This window comes from Globicephala melas, chromosome 15, assembly GCF_963455315.2.
Source record: "Globicephala melas chromosome 15, mGloMel1.2, whole genome shotgun sequence".
NCBI lineage: Eukaryota > Metazoa > Chordata > Mammalia > Artiodactyla > Delphinidae > Globicephala > Globicephala melas.
In genome coordinates this window covers 6,925,957-6,947,535 of record NC_083328.1, presented here as the reverse complement: position 1 = coordinate 6,947,535, position 21,579 = coordinate 6,925,957, and the positions used below count along the sequence as shown (strand labels likewise).

The 21,579-nt window shown below is 56.5% G+C and overlaps 2 protein-coding genes across 5 annotated transcripts; one reads left to right on the top strand and one right to left on the bottom strand.

The window, feature by feature from the left end:
- Nucleotides 1-1,036: 1,036 nt before the first annotated feature.
- On the top strand, nucleotides 1,037-13,110 carry TFR2 (transferrin receptor 2). The gene is made up of 17 exons (XM_030845857.2): nucleotides 1,037-1,302; nucleotides 1,403-1,589; nucleotides 4,433-4,573; nucleotides 4,654-4,765; nucleotides 4,866-4,988; nucleotides 5,380-5,496; nucleotides 5,626-5,765; nucleotides 6,133-6,296; nucleotides 6,981-7,100; nucleotides 7,745-7,827; nucleotides 7,907-7,970; nucleotides 8,059-8,126; nucleotides 8,209-8,285; nucleotides 8,378-8,462; nucleotides 8,551-8,778; nucleotides 9,131-9,271; nucleotides 12,405-13,110. Exons 1-17 carry the CDS (start codon nucleotides 1,176-1,178, stop codon nucleotides 12,684-12,686), a joined length of 2,259 nt encoding a protein of 752 aa, XP_030701717.2. The 5' UTR covers nucleotides 1,037-1,175; the 3' UTR covers nucleotides 12,687-13,110.
- A 4,731-nt stretch (nucleotides 13,111-17,841) lies between these two features.
- MOSPD3 (motile sperm domain containing 3) lies at nucleotides 17,842-20,995 on the bottom strand. Of its 4 annotated transcripts, XM_060284663.1 has the most exons (7): nucleotides 20,885-20,989; nucleotides 20,306-20,388; nucleotides 20,134-20,214; nucleotides 19,857-19,932; nucleotides 19,400-19,629; nucleotides 18,182-18,346; nucleotides 17,842-18,065 (listed from the first exon to the last, which is right to left on the bottom strand). In XM_060284663.1, exons 1-7 carry the CDS (start codon nucleotides 20,980-20,982, stop codon nucleotides 18,034-18,036), a joined length of 765 nt encoding a protein of 254 aa, XP_060140646.1. In that variant the 5' UTR covers nucleotides 20,983-20,989; the 3' UTR covers nucleotides 17,842-18,033. The 4 variants fall into 4 exon arrangements, with proteins under 4 accessions (XP_060140646.1, XP_030701734.1, XP_060140647.1 ...); XM_030845874.2 differs by having other exon boundaries at nucleotides 20,134-20,388; nucleotides 20,885-20,995; XM_060284664.2 differs by lacking the exon at nucleotides 20,885-20,989 and adding an exon at nucleotides 20,794-20,844 and having other exon boundaries at nucleotides 20,134-20,388.
- Between the last annotated feature and the right edge of the window lie 584 nt (nucleotides 20,996-21,579).

Here is a 21,579-nt window from a genome sequence, read left to right as displayed (position 1 = left end):
CCAGCTCTGCCCGTGCCTTGGCCAGGATTCTTTCCACTGATGCCTGGTGGGCCTTGACCCACAGATCGCTGACTCCAGGCAGGATCCCCATCCTGGAGCACTCACCGGCCCTGCCTGACCATGTGCTCCCACCCATGCACCTCCCTCCCCAGCAGCTAGCAGGAGCCTGGACCCCCCTTGCAGCCTGATTCCAACGGGACAGGCACCCACATGGCCAGGCCAAACCCCAGGTCACACCACTGTGGCCCCTTCAGCTAAGGATCCCACTGGGAGGGCAGCTAATGTGTTACAGGGCTTGGGTATTGGGGAGCCCGCAAGGCAGATGAGGAAGGGGCAGAGGTGTTCATGGTGGGGAGCTTAGGAAGGGGTCCCCGAGGACATTGGGAAGGGAGGAAGCAGGAGGGTGGAAGAGGCATCCATATCTCCGCCTTCCCCAGCCATCAGCCCTCCTCCCCCAGCCTTGACGGGAACTAGAGGCCAAAGTCTGCCCCAAGGCCAAAAAATTGATTGTTTTGCAAGAAGAGGGCAGGAGTGGGACTGCAGAGGGATTGGCAGGGGAGGGCACAGCCCCTCATCCTCTAGCCTGGGCTGGGGTTCGTGTCTGGAAGGCTGAACTGAAGCCCGGACTGTGCCCCCACCCTGGGACGGGGGAGGCAGAGAAGGGCCTGGGCTCAGGCTGCCTGCCAGGGCTGATAAGGGGCCTCTTGGGGCTCCCACAAACGGTTTATCACTGGGGGTGGGGGACAGACTGCAGGGCTCAGGAGGGGCACGAGCATGGAGCGGCTTTGGGGTCTACTCCAGAGAGCGGTAAGATAGCGTGGGGCTGGGGGACCCTTAGGCCTTCTCTCCAGGTCCTCAGTCCCCTCCCAAACCCCAAGGCGGGCCCCTCCCCTTCCCTACCTCCTACTCTCCCCCCGAGCCTGCTTCTTGGGGCCCTCTCCCCTGCCTTGTGCCCATGGCACCCCGAAGTCACTGACCCTGTTATCGCCAGATTCCTCCCCATCCTCCAGGCCTCTTTCCCCGATTTCATGTCCACCACGCCCCTACAGCAAAGGTTGTCCCCAGGACCCTCTCAGACCATCTACAAGCGTGTGGAGGGCACCCAGCAGGGGCCCCTGGAGGAGGAAGAGGAAGACAGGGAGGAGGGGACCGAGCCACCGGCCCACTTCTTCCCCATGGAGCTGAGGGGCCCCGAGCCCCTGGGCTCTCGACCAGCTCGGCAAAACCCCAGACTCTGGGCAGCAGCTGGACGAAGAGCCACCCCCTACCTGGTCCTGACAGCCCTACTGATCTTCACTGGGGGTGAGAGTCATCCCCACCCCCAGTGGAGGGGCTGGGCTGGGGGAAATATCTGGGGTCCAGAGAGGGGCACAAGGAGACTCTCCATCTTGCCACCCACCAGCCTTCCTCCTGGGCTACGTGGTCTTCCGGGGGTCCTGCCAGGCATGTGGGGATGACGTGATGGTGGTCAGCGAGGACATGAACCATGAGCTGAGCCCGGACTCCCACCAGGGCACATTGTACTGGAGCGACCTCCAGGCCATGTTTCTGCGGCACCTGGGGGAGGGGCGTCTGGAAGATACCATCAGGTGAGGATCAGCCAGTCCCATTCCAGGCCCTCAAAAACCATCATCTGCTCAGACTCAGCCTCCCTTCCTCTTCACCCGGGACCCTGAGTCCTTCCACCTGCCGCCCTGGCCTCCCTGTTCAGTGGTCCTGGGAAGGATAGAAGGCGTTTGGAGCTGAGGGGAGGGAGGGCAGCAGATGACATATTTGGAAGCTGAGGGAGCTGCCTGAATGAGCACAGAGGGCTCCAGCATCCACATATGAAGTGGGACAGACCCAGAAAAGTCTTGAATGCCACGTTGAGGCGCTTGGATTTTGACCTGTGGCAGTGGGGAGCTCTGGGGGGCTCTGAGAAGGGGGGACTTAGGGAATCAGAAAAAGAAGCAAATGTATGTGTGGGCAAAGACCATCCCCCAATCTGTGGGGTCTGCCAGCCCAGCGTGAGCAGGCTAGCATTTCTTTTGTCCTGCTGAGGTCACCTTTTCCTACTGGGATGGAGCTGCTCGGGTAGGTCCAGAGAAGAGGTCAGGAATCATTTCTTCAGTGGGTTTTCCTGGGTTTCCTAAGTAGAAAATTGTATAATCTATATTTAGTGAGAGACGCATAGTTTCTTTTCCAATGCATATATCTTTTATATCTTTTTCATTTATTATTGCATTGGAGAGGACATGAATTTAGGTAATGAGATAGTAAATATCCTTGCCTAGTTCCTAACTTTCATAGGAATGTTTTTCTAATACTTTGTCATTGTCGCTTTTTTTTTTTGGGAACCCGGGCCCTCGGCAGTGACCGCCAGGGAATTCCCCCAGTTAGGTTTTTAAAAGCAAATTAAGGAAGTTTCCTTCTATTCCTAACTTACTGAGACTTTTTCTTTTTTTTTAATGATCAGGAAAGGAGGAACAAGAATCAATTTTTTTCAAATATTTTTCCAGAATGTATTGATATGATCACGATTTTTCTTCTTTAAAGTTTATGTAGTCATTTGTATTAATAGATTTCCTTGTCTTCATGAGATCAACATAAACTTGATCGAAGTGTATTATTATTTGTTGATACACTGCTGGATCCATTTTGCTTGAATCTGTGGCATCAACAACGTGCATGTTTTTTTGTTTTGGTTTGGTTTTTAAATTAATTAATTTATTTTTGGCTGCATCGGGTCTTCATTGCTGCGCGTGGGCTTTCTCTAGTTGCAGAGAGCGGAGGCTACTCTTCGTTGTGGTGTGCGGGCTTCTCATTGCAGTGGCTTCTCTTGTTGTGGAGCACGGGCTCTAGGCACATGGGCTTCAGTAGTTGTGGCGTGTGGGCTCAGTAGCTGTGGCACATGGGCTCAGTTGCTCTGCAGCATGTGGAATCCTCCTGGACCAGGGCTTGAACCCGTGTCCCCTGCATTGGCAGGTGGATTCCCAATCACCGCGCCACCAGGGAAGTCCCTACATGTATGGTGGTTTTTGTTGGTTTTTTTTCTGTTGAGCAACACTTAGTAGTCTGGGTACAGCCTGAGCAAGTAGATGGTTTGACAGATCTATGGGGGTGGGGGGTGGCACTGTGGATGCCATCAAAGGGCAGGGAGGCAAGACGGGAGCAGTGAGAGGGAGTGGGCAATGAGGTGATGTATGACTCTAGGTTGGTTGGGGAAGGAAGGGAAACCAGGGAGGAGCTGATAGACATGGAGAAATTGGACAGTGTGGAGTGCTCCAAGGAGTTGCAGAACAGGTATAGTGAGACTAAGGGAGTGAGTTCCAACCTGAAAAGCTCCGGTCAGGGAGTGAGATTCTGGAACTTTTAAGATTTATATGATAAACTGTGTCCTATTTATCTTGCAGTCTCCAGCACCTACCACCATGCCTAGCGCTTAGTAGGTGTTCAGTAAATTGGATCAGTATTCCAGAGATGGAGTTCTGGGGACAAGATCCAGGATGTGGCCAGGGAAGTGGCTGGCCAGATGCCAAAGTCTTCACTGAAAGTGGCTAAGTGACCAATTGGCTAAAAGATAACAGCAGCGAGGAAGGACAGAGGGTGGGACTGCTGGATGGCAGGGACTTTGACGGAAGAGAGTTTCGTGGTCAGAAACGTGAACAGTGGAGCCAGAAGCACACCTCCTCTCTGGGCCTGGGTGGTATGAGAGCGTGAGCTGCTTTTTTCACATGTCCCGAAGGAGACCTGGCCTCCCAAGGGACAGCCAGGTTTCTGCCAAGGCAAAAGGTAGAAGGGGTATTCGGTGCTGATGCTGAGAAGGGAAGTTTGTTTGCCATGGAAAGAGCACAGGTGGAGCTGGTTGAGAGAGAGGCCATGCAGGGGCCGTGCTGGCACAGGCAAATGGAAGATCAGGGAGCGTTCCAGTGACAGCAGGCTGGCTAGTTAGGTGGTGACTATGGAAGAAGACAGGGTGAGGTCTCCAACCAGACAAGTGACCCCAGATTCCACCGGCAACCTTGGTGCAAGGTGTCTCCATTAGGCCCAGCTGGAGGATGAGAGAGATGCAGGGCCCCTCACCTCTGCCCAGATAGCCCTTTGGAAGAAAAGTGTTTTCATGCCTGGGGCAATGCACAGGCTAGTTTGTGTATGTGTGGAGGGGACAGTAGGTAGACTGGTGAGTTTGGCCTGACCTGTGAAAAACCTAAGGGGTGGTGGACAGGACCCCTGGCTATCAGAAGCTGAGGTTTCAGCAGAAGGAGGCCCTGGAGACCCTCCAGCGCAACCCTGGTAGTGATGGCAGGAGAGCCTTAAGAGCCCCTCACTGCCCGGGGCTGGGGCCACCCCACACCTCTGGCATCCTTCCCCTGCTCCCGCCCTCTCCTCCAGGTCCCCAGAAGTCCCTGCCCCTCTCTCCTCCTGCGCCCCAATCCCCCCTCTCCCTGCGCAGGCAAACCAGCCTTCGGGAAAGGGTAGCCGGCTCGGCCGGGATGGCAGCCCTGGTTCAGGACCTCCGCGCGGTGCTCTTGAGCCAGAAGCTGGACCACGTGTGGATGGACACGCACTACGTGGGGCTGCAGTTCCCGGACCCGTGAGTGCATGGGGTGGGGTTGGGGGGCGAGGAGGGGTGGGCGGCCTGTGGGTGGGTCGCTCACCACCCCCGCTCCTCAGGGCTCACCCCAACGCCCTGCACTGGGTGGATGCCGCCGGGAAGCATGGGGAGCAGCTGCCACTGGAGGACCCGGACGTTTACTGCCCGTACAGCGCCACGGGCAACGCCACGGTGAGCGCCTCCTGCCCGGTCCCCAGGATGGGGCAGCGTGCACTTTCCCTGGCGGCGGAGCAGGGGCGCGCCTCACTGCCCTCCCCATCCTCCTCCCCAGGGAGAGCTGGTGTACGCCCACTACGGGCGGCCGGAGGACCTGCAGGACCTGCGGGCCCGGGGCGTGGAGCCGAAGGGGCGGCTCCTGCTGGTGCGCTTGGGGGTGATCAACTTCGCCCAGAAGGTGAGGGACCCTGGATGCGGGTTGGGGCGGAGCGGGGAGGGTGCCGGCTGGGAAGTCCGGGGATCGGATGGCGGCAAATAGGAAGCGTCTAGGAGGCGGTCACAGAGAGAAAAGGAAGAACCAAATGGGTCGTAAGAAACCGTTGGCAGGGAACAAAATCAGGAGGTTGGGGTGGGGAACAGAAACAGGAGGGGATGTGGGGTACAGTGAGGTCTGGGGGCTGCCGAGGCACTGCGGGAGGGCAGAAGGCGAGGTCCAGGGGGTGCCACAGCCTCTCTGTGGATCCACGGCTGATCAGAGGCCGTGCCATTCCACTTTCACTTGCTCCTTCAGCTTTTATAAATCCGTTTTCTCTGGGAGAAGGGGTCCTTTAGCCACCTCCCTTCCCCAGGTGGCCAGTGCCCAGGACTTTGGGGCCCAAGGAGTGCTCATATACCCGGACCCGGCAGACTTCTCCCAGGGCCCACACAAGCTTAGCCTGTCCAGCCACCGGGCTGTGTATGGACATGTGAGTCTCGGGGAGCCAGTAGTGCCTTCCTGTGGTCCCAGGGCTGCACAGCCTGCCTAGGATGAGGCTGGCGCCCTATTCTGGGGAGCCCGGCTCACAGTTTCAGTGTGGGCAACCCTCTCCCCACAGGTGCACCTGGGAACAGGAGATCCCTACACACCTGGCTTCCCTTCCTTCAATCAAACCCAGTTCCCTCCGGTCCAGTCCTCGGGCCTCCCCAGCATCCCAGCCCAGCCCATCAGCGCGGACACTGCCTCCCTCCTACTGAGGTGGGGGCCATGTGGGGACCAGGAGGGGAGGAGGCAGGGAGAGGTAGGCTGCAGCTAGCCCGTAAGGTGCCTTTGGGTGAACCAGAACAAGGTGGGTCTTCTGGGTGGGCATGGCCTCTTGCCATTTGGTGAGTGGAGCTCCAGCTGGATATCACACCCACCTCTGCTGGGCACTCTTGAGCAGGACACAACCTGCACAACTGTCCAAGGCAGCCCTGGCTGCACTGGCCCCTCAGGCAGAGTACAGATGCAGAGAGCTGGAGCCAGAGGGTGTGAGGGAGAGAAAGAGTGAAGTGGGGGCTTTGGGCTCTTCTATAGCCTGGGACTCTCTGCCACTTCTAACCCTTTCTGCTCTACCCCTCCCCAGGAAGCTTGAAGGCCCTGTGGCCCCCCAGGAATGGCAGGGGCACCTCCCAGTCTCCCCTTATCGCCTGGGCCCTGGGCCAGGCCTGCACCTAGGGGTCAACAACCACAGGGCCTCCACCCCCATCAGCAACATCTTTGGCTGCATCGAGGGCCGCTCAGAGCCAGGTGTGCCTGCTTATCCAGCGTCACCCACACCCTGCAGCAGGGGAGCTGGGGTTAGCAGGGAGGGAGGCTGGCAAGTTGGGGATGGGCTGGAACTGAGGGGGTGGCAGTGAGGAGACCTCACGGTTGAAGCTGTCCCAAGACAGAATGGGCAGTTCTGCACAGTAGTGAGTTCCCTAGCACCAGAGGTGAGCAAGCGTAAGTTGGGTGATGTTACAGCATGAAAGGGAGGTCAGACTAGATAGATGAACCTTTCAAGCATAACTTGTTGTGGATAACAGTGGGGAATCAAATTGGGTTCTTGAGCCAAAGAGTGTGGTACCTAGAAGCACTGAAGGAAGAGGCACAGGGAGGCCTGTGATGAGGCTCAGATGAGGATGCTGGTGGTGGGAGTGTGAGTGGGAAGGGTTAGAGAGACTTTAAACCTGTCAGGACTTTGTGAACAGAGGGGCACCCCGATCAGGCAGGTAATGGAGCCCAGAATGACCCCAGGCAATGTGATGAAGGAGCAGCCCACCCAGGAAGGGCCAAGGGGAGGAGAGGAACTCTCTTTAGGGGCAGCAGGGATTGCAGGGCTGGGGCTGCAGAGATGTTAGGGTCCTGCAGAAATGGACCCTCCCAGGGTCAAGGGAGAAGCCTCTGGGTTCTGCCCATGTAAGAGGTGGGCCCCAACATCCCCTCCCCCAGATCACTATGTTGTCATTGGGGCCCAGAGGGATGCATGGGGCCCAGGAGCAGCCAGGTCCGCCGTGGGGACCGCCATACTGCTGGAGCTGGTGCGGACCTTTTCCTCCATGGTGAGCAATGGTAAGGTCAGGGTCTGGGCCTGGGCCGGGCAGCTGGGGCTGTGGTCTGAGCTAGGACAGGGCAGAGAGGCAGTTACAAGCACAGGCTGGAGGGTGGCCACTGAGACCTGGGCTCCAAACCTGGCTCCTCCGTGTCCTGGCTGTGTGGCCCTGGGCAAGTCACTTCACCTCCATTTCCTCTTTTTTTTTTTTTTTTTGCGGTACGCGGGCCTCTCACTGTTGTGGCCTCTCCCGTTGCGGAGCACAGGCTCCGGACGCGCAGGCTCAGCGGCCATGGCTCACGGGCCCAGCCGCTCCGCGGCATGTGGGATCTTCCCGGACCGGGGCACGAACCCGTGTCCCCTGCATCGGCAGGTGGACTCTCAACCACTGCGCCACCAGGGAAGCCCCATTTCCTCATTTAAACATGAAAGTACTAATAGTCCATGTCTGAGTGAAGATTAAGCAGGAGATTCCCTATGTAAGCAATCCCCGTCACTGACACAGCTGAGTCAGGGCAGACCCGGGTGAGATGGGCTGGGATGGTGGCTTGATGGGAGGGAAGGAGAGATCCCAGGGGACCAGGACAGAGGAAGACAAAGAGGTGGGTCTTTGCCTGGCCCCCAGCCAAGCCCATCCTCCCTCCTTCCCCCCCTCCACCACCAGGCTTCCGGCCCCGCAGAAGTCTTCTCTTCATCAGCTGGGATGGTGGTGACTTTGGGAGTGTGGGCTCCATGGAGTGGCTGGAGGTAACCTGGGGTCCTGGGCAGGTAGTCAGGCAGTGGGGAGAGGCAGGGGGATTTCATACTCCACACCCCACACCCACAGGGCTACCTCAGCGTGCTGCACCTCAAAGCCGTAGTCTATGTGAGCCTGGACAACGCAGTGCTGGGTGAGCAGGGGCAGTGCCACCACCTGGGCCCCCTCTGGTGCACCCTGCCCTCCGGGCCAAGCCTTGAGCCCGGCATCCCTCTCCGCAGGGGATGACAAGTTCCACGCCAAGACCAGCCCCCTTCTGATCAGCCTCATCGAGAACATCCTAAAGCAGGTAAGAGCCTGGCCAGCAGTGGGGGATGAAGGGAAGCTGGTGGCCGCCAGAGCCTGACTGGTGCCCCCCACCCTGCCCCCAGGTGGACTCTCCTAACCGCAGTGGGCAGACCCTCTTCGAGCAGGTGGTGTTCAACAATCACAGCTGGGAAGCTGAGGTGTAAGTTGGGCAGGGAAGGGAGGGAAGAGAGCTGGGGGGGATATGTGGGGGGACCCTGAACCCACACAGCGCTCCAACCTGCCCATCCCCAGGATCCGGCCGCTGCCCATGGACAGCAGTGCCTATTCCTTCACGGCCTTTGCGGGGGTCCCTGCCGTTGAGTTCTCCTTCATGGAGGTGAGACTTCCGGGCCCTGCCCCAGAACAGCAGCCCCTGGGCCTGTTCGCACTGTGCCCGCGCGCCAGCCTCCGCCCTGTCCCGGCAGGATGGCCCGATGTACCCGTTCCTGCACACGAAGGACGACACCTATGAGAACCTGCACAGGGTACTGCGGGGCCGCCTGCCTGCCGTGGCCCAGGCTGTGGCCCAGCTCGCCGGGCAGCTCCTCATCCGGCTCAGCCACGATCACCTCCTGCCCCTCGACTTCGGCCGCTATGGGGATGTGGTCCTCAGGCACATCGGCAGCCTCAATGAGTTCTCTGGGGACCTCAAGGTCCAAGACGCCAACCCTGCTCCCGGCTTCTGGCGGTGGGGGGTGCTATATCCCATTAAAGTGCTGCCCGGGCCAGGGGATCTGGCCCCTCTCCCCTTGGTCTAGGGCCCCTCTGGCAACCTGGCCCCTTTACTCCTGCCCCAGTCACTAAGCCCCTAGGACCCAGCTAGCACCCGCCCAACAGCACAGGTCTTCTCTCTCCCTTCATTCTGCCCCCAGCATTCTGTCCCCCTATACCTCCCCACTCCTGCCAGGCCCGGGGTCCCAGCTCCGTCCCCCAGCACCTGGACCTCCACCCTAGGCCAGGGTCATGGCCCCTGCCGCTGGCTCCAGCCCGCGCCTTCGCCCTCAGGCCCGCGGGCTGACCCTCCAGTGGGTGTACTCGGCGCGGGGGGACTACATCCGGGCGGCCGAGAAGCTGCGGAAGGAGATCTACAGCTCGGAGGAGAGCGACGAGAGACTGACGCGCATGTACAACGTGCGCATTATGCGGGTGAGGCCCCGCCCAGCCCGGCCGCGGCCGGCGGCGCCGCCCCGCCCTCTTCCGGCGGCGTGGGGCCCCTCCTTTCGGCCCTGCGCCAGTGAGCTGTCCTACCCTCGTTCCGCTTTCATTTGTACCTGTCTTCGGGGCGTTCCCAGTCCTGGACTCACAGTGCTTTGCTCACAGACCCGTCAAGCTGGAGCGACCACAGAGGCGGGCCCGCAAAGTGATGAGACAGGGAGGGTCAGCCCCTTAGCCACAGTCGCCCGGCCACCGAATGGCAGAACTGGGACAACCGCGCCCCCTCCGGTTACCCACCGCCTCCTCTCCCTTCTGGAGAGAAGAAGCATGTCCACGGTGGTCCATGGTCTAAGAGGCACAGGATTATGGCTTGGGAGATGCAAATGGTGTAAACAATTCAGAGCGTAGAGAGCTCTCTTACTTCTGGTGAGATGGATGGAACCCAGAAAGGCTGCCTGGAGGAAGTGTCATGTGAAAGTTATACAAGATTATTATTCCCTCCTGCAGCCTGCACCCCAGCTCCAGTTCCAACCCATCCTCTTCCTTCCATTTCCTTACCCCAAGAACTCAACCCTGCGGCCCTTTGATCTCTGGAAATGGGTGGGTAGGGACTGTAGGCGAGGGGAAAAGTCTATAGGGCAAAATGATAAGCAGGGCCATCCTCAGTGAGTGTGGGGTGAACCGGGACCCCGCAGTGTACACATGCGCGGTTTGGGAAGGTCTTGTTCTTTCTCCCCCCTCCTTTTTCCTGTTGTGTCCCTGCCTGCTTCCCTTGGCATCACTCATACCGTCTTTCTGTTCGCAAGCCCACCCATCTTGCTCTTTGGTCCTGGCTCCTTTCTCCTGGAATGGGCGATTCATGCTCATTCACAGATCTTGCTTTAACCCCTGCTGTGCCAGGCTCTAGAGACAAAGAAAGACACCCCCTCACCCTATCCCTCAAGTTGCAATGTGCCCACCAAGGGATAAAGGGCCTCTGTGTGTAAGGGACACGATTCAGACTCAGGGCTGGAGAGTAAAAGATGCAGGGCTTCAGAACCTCAAACAGGGCTGGGCCAGACCCAGGGAACTTTGTGGTTCTAACCCAGGGGTTGGTAAACTAGCCAGCAGGCCAAATCTGGCTTGCCACCTGTTTTTGTAAATGAAGTTTTATTTTAACACAGCCATGCTCGTTGATTTTTCTATTGTGTGTGGCTGCCTGTGTGCTACAGCAGCAAAGTTGAGTAGTTGCAACAGAAACAGTGTGGCCTGCAAAGCCTACAATAGTTACGATCTGGCTTTTTCCAAAAAATGTTTGCTGACCCCTGCTTTAGACTATAATGTGGGTCTTGAGGAACAGACAGAACTTGGGTTGGTGCAAAAAGAGCATATTTCAGGATGGAGACACCAAGAATAAGGGCATGGCAGTGCACTAGGCCTGGCTTTCCTTGGGAGTAGTGTGTAGACCAGCAGAGCCAGAACAGAAGCCCTGTGGAGGAGTGGAGAGGAGTGGGTTAGGGATCAACTATGGGGAGACTTGAATGCCAGTATAAGAAGTTTGGGTTCTGGGACTTCCCTGGTGGTCCAGTGGTTAAGACTCCTCGCTTCCACTGCAGGGGGTACGGGTTCGATCCCTGGTCAGGGAACTAAGATCCCCGCATGCCACATGGCAAGACAAAAAAAAAAAAAAAAAAAAAGGATGTCTGGGTTTTGAGGGTCTGGGCATCAAGGAAAGTTGGAAGGTTTTCGAGCAGGCCAGTGATGTGGGCAAAGTGGAATTTTAGGAAATACCTGGCCAGAGTGTAAACGGCTTGAAAAGGGAAGGAAGTTAGTGACAGCTGAGCTCTGGGTGGGTGAGGGGATTGAGCTGGTGTGCGACATTTGGAAGGAAAAATGGACGGACTGGGTGTTGAGGGAAGAGGAGGAGAATAATAATAGCAGCTACCATTTATGGAGGGCTATCACGTGCTAAGGCTTTACTTCACTTCCTCCCGTAGGACTCCTCCAAATCCTGTGAGTTTGCTATTATTGTACACAGTAACTGAGGCTCAGAGAGGCTAAGTGACTTATTCAAAATCACACAGTAAGTGGTGAAGCTGAAATTAAGGACCAGGCAGTCTGATCCCAAAGAGAAACTGGAAACCAAAGTCTGACCCTGTGTCCACCCAACTCTTATTCACCTTTGAGGTTGAGAGCCTGGCACCTGGGGTACGCCATGGTGCTCATGAGGGAAGGTGGGTGCGAAGGTCAGGTTTTGGAAGAAGTTGGTGTCTACATGTGTGTGAGGCTGTGGCTGGGTACCCCCTACCCCAGTGGGGAGGTCCAGCAGACTGGGGGATAGGATTCCAGGCGATGATTTGTGGAGTAGACTTGGCAGTTGTCCCCATGAGGTCCCAGTTGAAGCCAGGGGCATGGATGAGCTCTCTGAGTGAAAGGTGGAGGACTTAAGAGACATGAGTGTGTGAGACCACCCCTAGAGATTCTGATTCTGCTGGGGTGGCACCCACGCAATGCTAATTTTAAAATCTTCCTCAAGTGATTCTAATGTGCAGCCAGGGTTGAAAACCATTGGATTGTAGGTAATGAGAAGAGAAGAAAGTAGAGGTCGAACCCTGGGCCTGCCCACAGGTGGGAACAGAAGGAACCGGAGAGGCTGGCAGAGAGGTGGGAGAACTGGGCTGGGAGCGCGGCCATCTCAGGAAAAACCAACAGCATCTGAGTCAAGAGGGTGAGGACCCAGAGTCAGGCACTTCATCAGGGCTGGCCTGTCCCCTTGTCGTTTGACTCTGGGTCGTGGGCATTCACGCAGGTGGGCAGGAATGACTGGGGTATGGGGAGGTGAGGAACAGCAGGACGATAGACGGTTCTTTGAGGCTTTGGGCAGGGAAGTGAATGGGTGAGGAAGAAAGATGCAGGCTTGGAAGCTCAAGGGGTAGAAAGAAAGGGATCCAACCCAAAACACAGTGGGAGGACGCATCCTACCTGACTACTGATGACGTTACAGAACGACCATTCCTGATTGGGTGGCCGAAGGGAGGTGGGACTTAAAGAGGCTGCTCAACAATATTTATTAAGCGCGCGTGAGGTCCCAAGGTTGGTCTGGAACTGGTGTTCGGGCTCCAACCACATCCCCTTCTCGGCGCAGGTGGAGTTCTACTTCCTGTCCCAGTACGTGTCGGCGGCCGACTCACCGTTCCGCCACATCTTCCTGGGTCGCGGAGACCACACACTGGGTGCCCTGGTGGACCACGTGCGGCTGCTGCGCTCGAGTGGCCCTGGGGCCCTTGGGGAGGAGGCCCAGGTGGCGCGGGGCCTGGGCTTCCAGGAGAGCCGCTTCCGGCGCCAGCTGGCCCTGCTCACCTGGACGCTGCAGGGGGCAGCCAACGCGCTGAGCGGGGACGTCTGGAACATCGATAACAACTTCTGAGGCCCGTGGTATGGTGGGGTCACGGCACATGCCCCTGACCCCTGCCGAGAGCGCCTGCTCTCCCTTCGAGTGATTTCTGGGTGACCGAGATGCCTGTGCACCACCTCCCATTGCTGACTCATTTTTAGCCCTTACCGTACCTCCAAGGGCCCCAGCAATGACGCCAGCGCAGACCCCCACACACCCCAGGCCCTGCAACGTAGGAGTAGGTGAGCAGTGCCTTCCATAATGGGATGGTCATACTGTCAGCTAATCAGGGAGCAGCATCTGCTCTCTCAGTCACAGCCCCTTCCTCTTCAGGAGCAGGGTCCCCCCTCTACAGCTAGAGACCACTCTGGAAGGTTTCCGGGGACCTGGCCAGCCTTCTTGGTGGGAAAGATCTGCTGCGACCATAACTTTATGGCCAACCCATGTCGTGCAGTGGGAGGGGCTGGGGTTTGAACCTCAATAAACCACCTGTGGCATCTGTTGTTTACGGGCACTTTTATGCGTCTTCCTCACCCTCACCTCACCCAATCATCCCTCCCTTGAGAGCTAGGGAAGGGTTGGGCAGAAGAGGCCAGAGAGGATGCAAGTGGGAATGCTGTCTCCATGGGTTAAAGAGCTGTTCCCGTTACCTAAGGAACTAAGGAAACTGCCTGAGGAAATAAGGAGGGCCCTTCTCCAAAGACCACCATGGGTGGGGGGCTGGCTCTGTACCTCCTCCTGGGACCAGGGACGGCTACATAATTTGCAAGGCCTGGTACAAAATGAAAATGTGGGGCCTTTTGTTCAAAAAGCAAGATTTCCCTGGTGGTCCGGTGCTTAAGACTTCACACTCCCAGTGCAGGGGGTGTGGGTTCAATCCCTGGTCATGGAACTAAGATCCCGCATGTTATAAGGCACAGCCAAAAAAAAAAAATTTGTTTTTAAAAAGCAAGAACAAAGCTTTTTTCTTTCTTCCACAGTCTCTCAACCTGTCATGGTGGTTTTTAAGTTGTTATTTAATGTCCAGATCCCTGAGACAAGGAAATACTCTGGGGCAGATCCCCTTAGGCACGCAGGGTTCTGCCCCATGACTTGCTACAGATAGCACATGTGCCCAACCCTGACCCAGACCCAGACGTGGACCCTCCGTGTGCCTGCGCCCAGGTCCCTACTGGGGAAGGAAGGTGGCAGCTGTGGTTGGGTGGGGGCAGGGAGCCAACAGGTGAGAACCCATCCAGGGGAGGCAGGACCCCCAGCACATGCTCCACTGTCTCATTGGGCTGCACTTCCAAAACACAAATTCAGAGGTGAAATCATTAAGAATTTCAAGATAGAGACCGCAGGGCACTAACCCCTAAGCACAGGGCCCCATTTGGAGCACAGAGCCCTGTGAGACTGCACTGATTACACAGCCATTATATTAGCCCAGCCTGGGACCTCTCTCCCCTCTTGGGTCCCCTTTGGCCAATTGTCGTCCACTGAGGTGGAAGCTGCAGGAGAGCAGGGAATTACAGGTGCTGCTGCCACCACCTTACCTTTAATCATGGTCTCAGGAGGCTATGGCCCTCGTTCTTCCCGGCAGCTGCATAAATCCTAGGGTCCGCCTCTCAGGCTCCTGGTCCTCTCTTGCTCCCAGTATGGCGTGAGAGGTCCTAGCCTGCTCCTCAGATGCTGGGAAGTGAAGACTTCTTAGTTTACGGCTTGGGATGCTCCTGGGTTCCAAGATGAAACTGCCTCCTCCTTACCTCCCTGAGTCGGACTTGGTGGGTTCTCAGGAGCCTGGACTAGGGGTCAGAAGCCTCCTCGACACCTTACTTCCCTGACATACTGTCCAGAACAAATTTCCCAAAGTTGTTTCTCAGCCCTTCTCCACCTTGTCCATTTGTTCCCTGTAGTAGACAGAATAAAGTTCTGGACAAAGATGTCCACATCCTAATACCCAGAATCTGTGAATGAACGTTACCTTACACGACAAAAAGGGCTTTGCAGAGGTGATTAAGTCAGGGATCTTGAGATGGGGAGTGTTTGGGGCTGAATTGTTTCCCCCAAGTTCATATGTTGAAACCCTAACCTCTAGTACCTCAGAATGTGTTTGTGTTTGGAGATAGGGCCTCTAAAAAGGTGATTAAAGGACTTCCCTGGTGGCTCAGCGGCTGCCGATGCAGGGGACACGGGTTCAAGCCCTGGTCCAGGAAGATCGCACGTGCTGCGGAGCAACTAAGCCTGTGCGCCACAACTACTTAGCCTGTGCTCTAGAGCCTGCAAGCCACAACTACTGAGCCCACGCACCACAACTACTGAAGCCCTTGTGCTCTAGGGCCTGCGTGCCACAACTACTGAGCCCGCATGCTGCAACTACTGAAGTCTGCACGCCTAGAGCCTGTGCTCCGCAGCAAGAGAAGCCACCGCAATGAGAAGCCCGCACTCCGCAACGAAGAGTAGCCCCCGCTTGCCGCAACTAGAGAAAGCCCACGCGCAGCAACAAAGACCCAACGCAGCCAAAATTAAAAAAAAGAAGTGATTAAGTTAAAATGAGGCCATCAGAATGGGCCTAATCCAATCTGACTGACCTCCTTATAAGAAGAGGAAATTGGATGCACGGAGAGACACCAAGGATGTGCGTGCACAGGAGAAAGACCATGTGAGGACAGAGTGAGAAGGGTGCCACCTGCAAGTCAAGGAGAGTGGCTTCAGGAAAAACCAAACCTGTCGGCGGCTTGTCTTGGACACTAGCCTCCAGAACTGTGATCAAATAAATTTCTGGGGTTTTTTTGTTGTTTTTTTTTTACCGTACGCGGGCCTCTCGCTGTTGTGGCCTCTCTCGTTGCGGAGCACAGGCTCTGGACGCACAGGCTCAGCGGCCATGGCTCACGGGCCCAGCCGCTCCGCGGCATGTGGGATCCTCCCGGTCCGGGGCACGAACCCGTGTCCCCTGCATCGGCAGGCGGACTCTCAACCACTGCACCACCAGGGAAGCCCTAATTTCTGTTTTTTAAGCCACCAAGTCTGTGGCAGCCTTAGCAAAGTGACACAGGGTGATTATGCTGGGGGTGGGGGTGGGGGACGTAATCACCAGGGTCCTTATTTTTATTATTTATTTATTTATTTTGGGTTGCGTTGGGTCTTCGTTGCTGCGCACAGGCTTTCTCTAGTTGCGGCGAGCAGGGGCTACTCTTTGTTGCGGTGCGCGGACTCCTCATTGCAGTGGCTTCTCTTTGTTGTGGAGCACGGGCTCTAGGCGCATGGGCCCCAGTAGTTGTGGCACGTGGGCTCAGTTGTTGTGGCGCACGGGCTTACTTGCTCCACGGCATGTGAGATCTTCCCGAACCAGGGCTCGAACCCGTGTCCACTGCATTGGCAGGCGGATGCTTAACCACTGCGCCACCAGGGAAGTCCTCAGGGTCCTTATTAAAGGAGGCAGGAGGATCAGAGATAGACAAAGGAGATGTGACAACAGAAGCAAAGGGTTAGAGTCAGAGATTTGAAGATGCTACACTCCTGGCTTTTTTTTTTTTTTTTTTTTAGTGACTTAAAACAGTGATCATTTGTTATTTCCACTCTTTGGCTTTAAAGATGGAGGAAGGGGTCACCACCCAAGGAGTGCAGATGGCCTCTAGAAACTCGAAAAGTCAAGGGAACATCCTCCCCAGGTGCCTCCAGGAACCAGCCCTGCTGACACCTTGATTTCATCCCCAGAAGACTCATTTTGGAGTTCGGACCCCCAAAACCATAAGAGAATTAATTTATGTTGTTTTAAGCCACTAGTTTGTGATAACCTGTTATAGCAGCCACAGGAAACTAACACCCACCCACTCCAATTACTGCCAGCTCAGTATTGTTTTCTAAGAAATTTACTTAAAATAATGTCTGTGGGGCTTCCCTGGTGGCGCAGTGGTTGAGAGTCCGCCTCCCGATGCAGGGGACACGAGTTCGTGCCCCGGTCCGGGAAGATGCCACATGCCGCGGAGCAGCTGGGCCCGTGAGCCATGGCCGCTGAGCCTGCGCGTCCGGAGCCTGTGCTCCGCAACGGGAGAGGCCACAACAGTGAGAGGCCCGCGTACCGGAAAAAAAAAAAAATGTCTGTGACCCAAGCCCCTCCCACCCCTATAGCTGCCCTTCATAGCTTTGTCTCAGAAAGCCTCCTGATCCCGCTGGCAGCAAGGCCGTTTCCTAGCAGATATCCACAAGATCATTAATGTGCGATACTTCAGATGCCTTTTGGGGTCCTGGGCACAGACAGTCCAGTGTGGATGATTTTGTGAGGGGTTTGCTGGACCGCGGGGAGAGCCCTCACATCCTAGACACAGGCTGCCATTCTCTGCACAGGATCAGGCTCACATGTCACCGGGGCCAGTTCTGGGTGTGGGAAGGGCAAGGTCCCCAGGGCAGAGGGGCAGCTCCCAAGGCCCCCAAAGTAAAGCTGGAACAACTGATAACCTTCCAGCAGCATAACAGACTGAGTCTGTCTTAACGTTATCTTGCTAATTCTTGTTCCCAATCAACAAACTTCCAGTGTCTTTGGCTTCCCTTCTTCCTTTCCTCCCCTCTCGCCTTACATCTGAAGGAGGGCTGGAAGCCTGCCTTTCAAGGAGTCCATTCTTTTCCTTTGCCCTAACTTCTCCTGCCTGGTTAGGCTGAGGTTATGGCAGGCAGTGCCATCTGTCCCCATCTTGTCAGAGACCTTGGTGTTTCTGACCCACAGGGGTTGAGGTCAAAGGAAGAGACAAAATAAAAGCAGGTAAAGGGACAGAAAGGCAGAAGAGGATTCTGGGGGTGGGGGTGGGGGGGAAGCCCCCAGGCAACCCTGGCAAGAGGCTCTGATGGCTCAGGATGGCGGGACCTGAGTTCTCTAGCAGGTGGGAGTAGGTGGTATCGGGGTTTGTTTCTTTTTAGTTTAAGGCATGTTGGCTTAGGGGCAGGATCCTATCCCGAGGATAGGGCTAAGGGGGATCTTAAGAATCAACTTTCCCAATTCCCTCATTTTAGAGGCAGAAACTGAAGCTCAGAGAAATTCAATGACTTGCTCAAGGTCACACAGTTTTTTTCGGGGCAGAACCAAGCCTAAGACTCTGATCTTCTAAATCCTCACTGGGTCTCTTCGCTCCCTGATGCTCGAGGTCCCCTGGGAGTAGGAGGAACTGGAGGAGAGAAGTGGGAAGAAAGGGGCATGTTCCTTACATTTCTCAGTTCAATTTTACAAATTTATTTTATTCAGCTTGGAAAATGAATACAAACCCCTGGGTTTTGGGGGGAAGGGGACGGGCAGGAAGAAGGAAGTAGGAGTTGAGGCAAGGTTATGAGCATCACAGTGAATGTCTCACGTCCACGTCCAGGTCCACGTCCCTGCCTGGGGAGGGGGCGTGGAGGTCGAGCAGGGAGCTCAGGTCCGGAGGAACACCATGGTCAGGAGGCCTGGAGAGGGGAGGAAGAGCAAGGTCCTATGTGTAGCCCGCCAGCTCTGTACGCCCTCTTTCCAGCCCCCGCTCTCCTCTCTTTGGGCCCGGATCCCCTACCACCACCGTGCTCACCCAAGACGTAGGCTGCCACCAACTTCTGTCCCAGGGAGACGTGAAGGATTTGGGGCAGCTGGCTGCCAAGTTCATCCTGGAGTGGCAGCAGCAGGAAGGCCACAGAGACTGTGCCCATCAGCAAGAAGAGGAGGAAGGAGCTGGTGGCCAGGTGCGGGAGGGGGTCTGGGAAACAAGGCCCATCAGGATCTCTAGCCTCCACTCCTGCCCAGCCCAACACCCTTCAGGGAGGAGGCTGAAGATGGAAGGTGTACCCACTTTCTGTTGGACATTGGAAGTGTTCTCTCCTCCCTGGAGCCTTCGTTCCCAAAGCCTCAGGAAACCCTCTCCCCTCTGGTCCCTCATCATTCGTTTTCTCTCAACTCTGCCTTGATTAAAGGCTCCTGTGTATCTGTGTGCCAGGCAGGGACCTCTGTCTCCCACAACTTGGTACATAATTGCTCAACCCGGTTTCTTATTATTTATTTATTTTTTATAAATGTATTTATTTATTTTTGGCTGCGTCAGGTCTTTGTTGCTGCGTGAGGGATTTCTCTAGTTGCGGTGAGTGGGGGCTACTCATTGCGGTGGCTTCTCTTGTTGTGAAGCACGGACTCTAGGTGCGCGCGCTTCAGTAGTTGTGGCACGTGGGCTCAGTAGCTGTGGTTCCGGGCTCTAGAGCACAGGCTCAGTAGTTGTGGCGCACAGGCTTAGTTGCTCCGTGGCGTGTGGGAATCTCCCCAGATAAGGGATCGAACCCGTGGCCCCTGCATTGGTAGGCGGATTCTCAACCACTGCCACCAGGGTAGCCGCCGGTTTCTTACTGAACTGAACTGAGCTGACACATGATGGGAAGTACTGAAGTCAGAGCTAAAGGAAGAATTTTTCTCTTTAAGTGGAGGCCAGAAACCAAGGAAACTGCAAAGTCTGCTTTTTCCCTAACCTGATATAAAATCTCAATTTCTAGAAATGTTTCCACCAAAAAGCAGAAAACTGAAACGGAAGGGAATTCCCTGGCGGTCCAGTGGTTAGGACTCCACTCTTTCACTGCCAGGACCCTGGATTTGATCCCTGGTTGGGGAACTAAGATCCCGCAAGCCACCAGGCACAGCCAAAAGAAAAAAAAAAAAAAAAAGTACTGAACCAGAAGACCTCTTCAACTCCAACTGAGCTCATGTCTAGGGTCATGCTAGGTCCTTCCTCCTTACAGAACTCAAGAATTCCCATCCCTAAACTCACTCTCTGGGAAGTGCTGAGCCGTGGGTGGTGCTGTCCAGGAAGGAGGCTCTGGGTGCGGCGTTGGGTCAGGCTGTCCCTGAAGCTCAAGGGGGTACGCTGGGGCCCTCAGAACCGAGGTGATGTCCTTGCGCCCCACCACTCGGCCGTCTGTTCCCTCCTCAGACAGCTCAATGCGGAAGCGGTCCTGGACGTCATAGTGGCTGGGATTGGGGGCCACGTGGCGAATCACACTGGTCCCAAGAAAGGAGAGCGGCCCATTGAAGGGCAGTAAGAGGCAGTGATCCAAGAGGATCCAGGCCCCACCCTCCCAGGAAAATTTCCCTTAGGGACACAGACAGAGGGTGGGGTAAACAGGTGGAAGAGGACCTGGTCTGAGGCTTAAGCCACGGCACAGTAAATGAGAGAAAGGTGGCAGCGACCCCTGGCTTCCATCAGCCTCCCCACCCTCTCAACTCACATGTCAATGCAGGACTGAGGCTTCACATATCCTTCCGCGTCAAACACTGTGTATTTGGCAGGTGCTGTGCACAGGACTGAGGGGAAAAGGCACACAGACAGAGACCGACTATTGCCTCAGACAACCTGCACAAGCCCCGCCCATGGAGTCCCCCCCTGCCTTCTACCCCAGGGCTGGACATCCGACCGTACTCATCTGACTGCTCCAGCCCACCCAGCTCCCCAGTGTTCTACCGCCAGCCCCCAGATCCCTAGCACGAAGCGCCCATCCCCATCACCTCGGAAGCGAAGCGCTGCTCCCGTGGGGTTATAGAGGGTCAGCAGCTGCCGAGATCCACTCCGCTGGTCCGCCCTGAATACTAGATCCGGGGGAAAGACGAGGACCGGGACAACAGGTCCCGAGGGCGGAGGGGCGCCCCGGGACCCCCGCCCAGGAGCCCCCGGACCCACCAGCTCCTGGTCCTGGGGCGCCCCACGGCGCATGCAAGCTCTGGGCGGTGGAACATCCGAGGGCAGAGCTCAGGGGACAGGGCCTGGAGTATAAAGCCGAGGGGCGAGAGGGGCGAAAGGGAACGGGATGAGATCGTAGGGCAGGGCCTGGACTGATGCCGCCGCCGCCTCGGAATCCCCCTAGATGAGGGCCCCGCAGGCCAGGCCCAGGCCCCCCAAACCCTTCCTCTCCACAGCTGTGCCTCAGGTCCCTTTAGGCCCCGCCCCCAAGGCCTACCTCGAGGGTCACGCCCACCCCGTAAACCCAGCCCCTCCCGGCTCCCAGCCCTGGCCCTAGTCTTCAGCCCCAGTTCCCGATCTCCATAAGCCCCGCCCCTCCCCGCCCCTTCCGGGCCTCCCAGGGCACCCGCCCCTCTCTTCGGCCCAATTCCGCTGGCCTCCGCGCCCTCTTCCGGAGTTGCCTTTTCCGTCTCCTGCTCTCCCGAGACCTGTATCTGTGCCTCCGATCCCCCCCTGAGTTCGGGGCCGCGCTTCTTCGGGCTTCCGCCTCCGAACGGCCGCTCACGCTATGAAGCTCACCTCTGGTCACAGCACCTGCCAATCAACCTGTGGCCGGACCAGGGCTGCCATCTTCCCGGCAGACCGTTTCTGCTCTTCCGCCGTACGACCTCTGTCATTGGCCAGGGCGGCCTCGTTTCAGCTCTAAGTATACACCGATTGGTGCACCTAAAGAGGTGATTGGCTTGATCCCAGTGACGTAAAACTTTACGAGCGTCTCTGGCTAGAACGCTAATCCTGGAATAAGTCGGGCGGCGAGGTCGGGGGGAGGGGCCCGGGCGAGGATGGGAGTCAGGCTTTGTTCCTTCCTCCCCACTCTGAGGCCGTCCAAATCACTAGAATCACATCCCGCAAGGGAGCCCTCTTTCTCCACTTCAGTCCCAGGTTCTCCTAGACGCTTAAAAAGCAACGAAAGCCGTTTTCTGTAGTACGAGTTGGCGGTTGCTCCCAGTTGGACTCGGTTCGTAGCCCAGGGCACTTCTCTTGATTCCTTCCTGCACGGAACTCATATTTGAAATCACTCATATTTGCAGAGGGAATTAGTATTCAGAATCTTCAGCTCCCCTTACAGACGAGGAAACAGCCTCGACAAGGTGAGGAATCTCACGCATTTGGTTAGCAGCGGAGCAAAACAAAGTTACCCGAAAGCCTTCTCTAAGCACCCTATCAAATGTAGAATCTCCCTTTGCCTGTCCTCTTATCATGCTTTTGTTTTC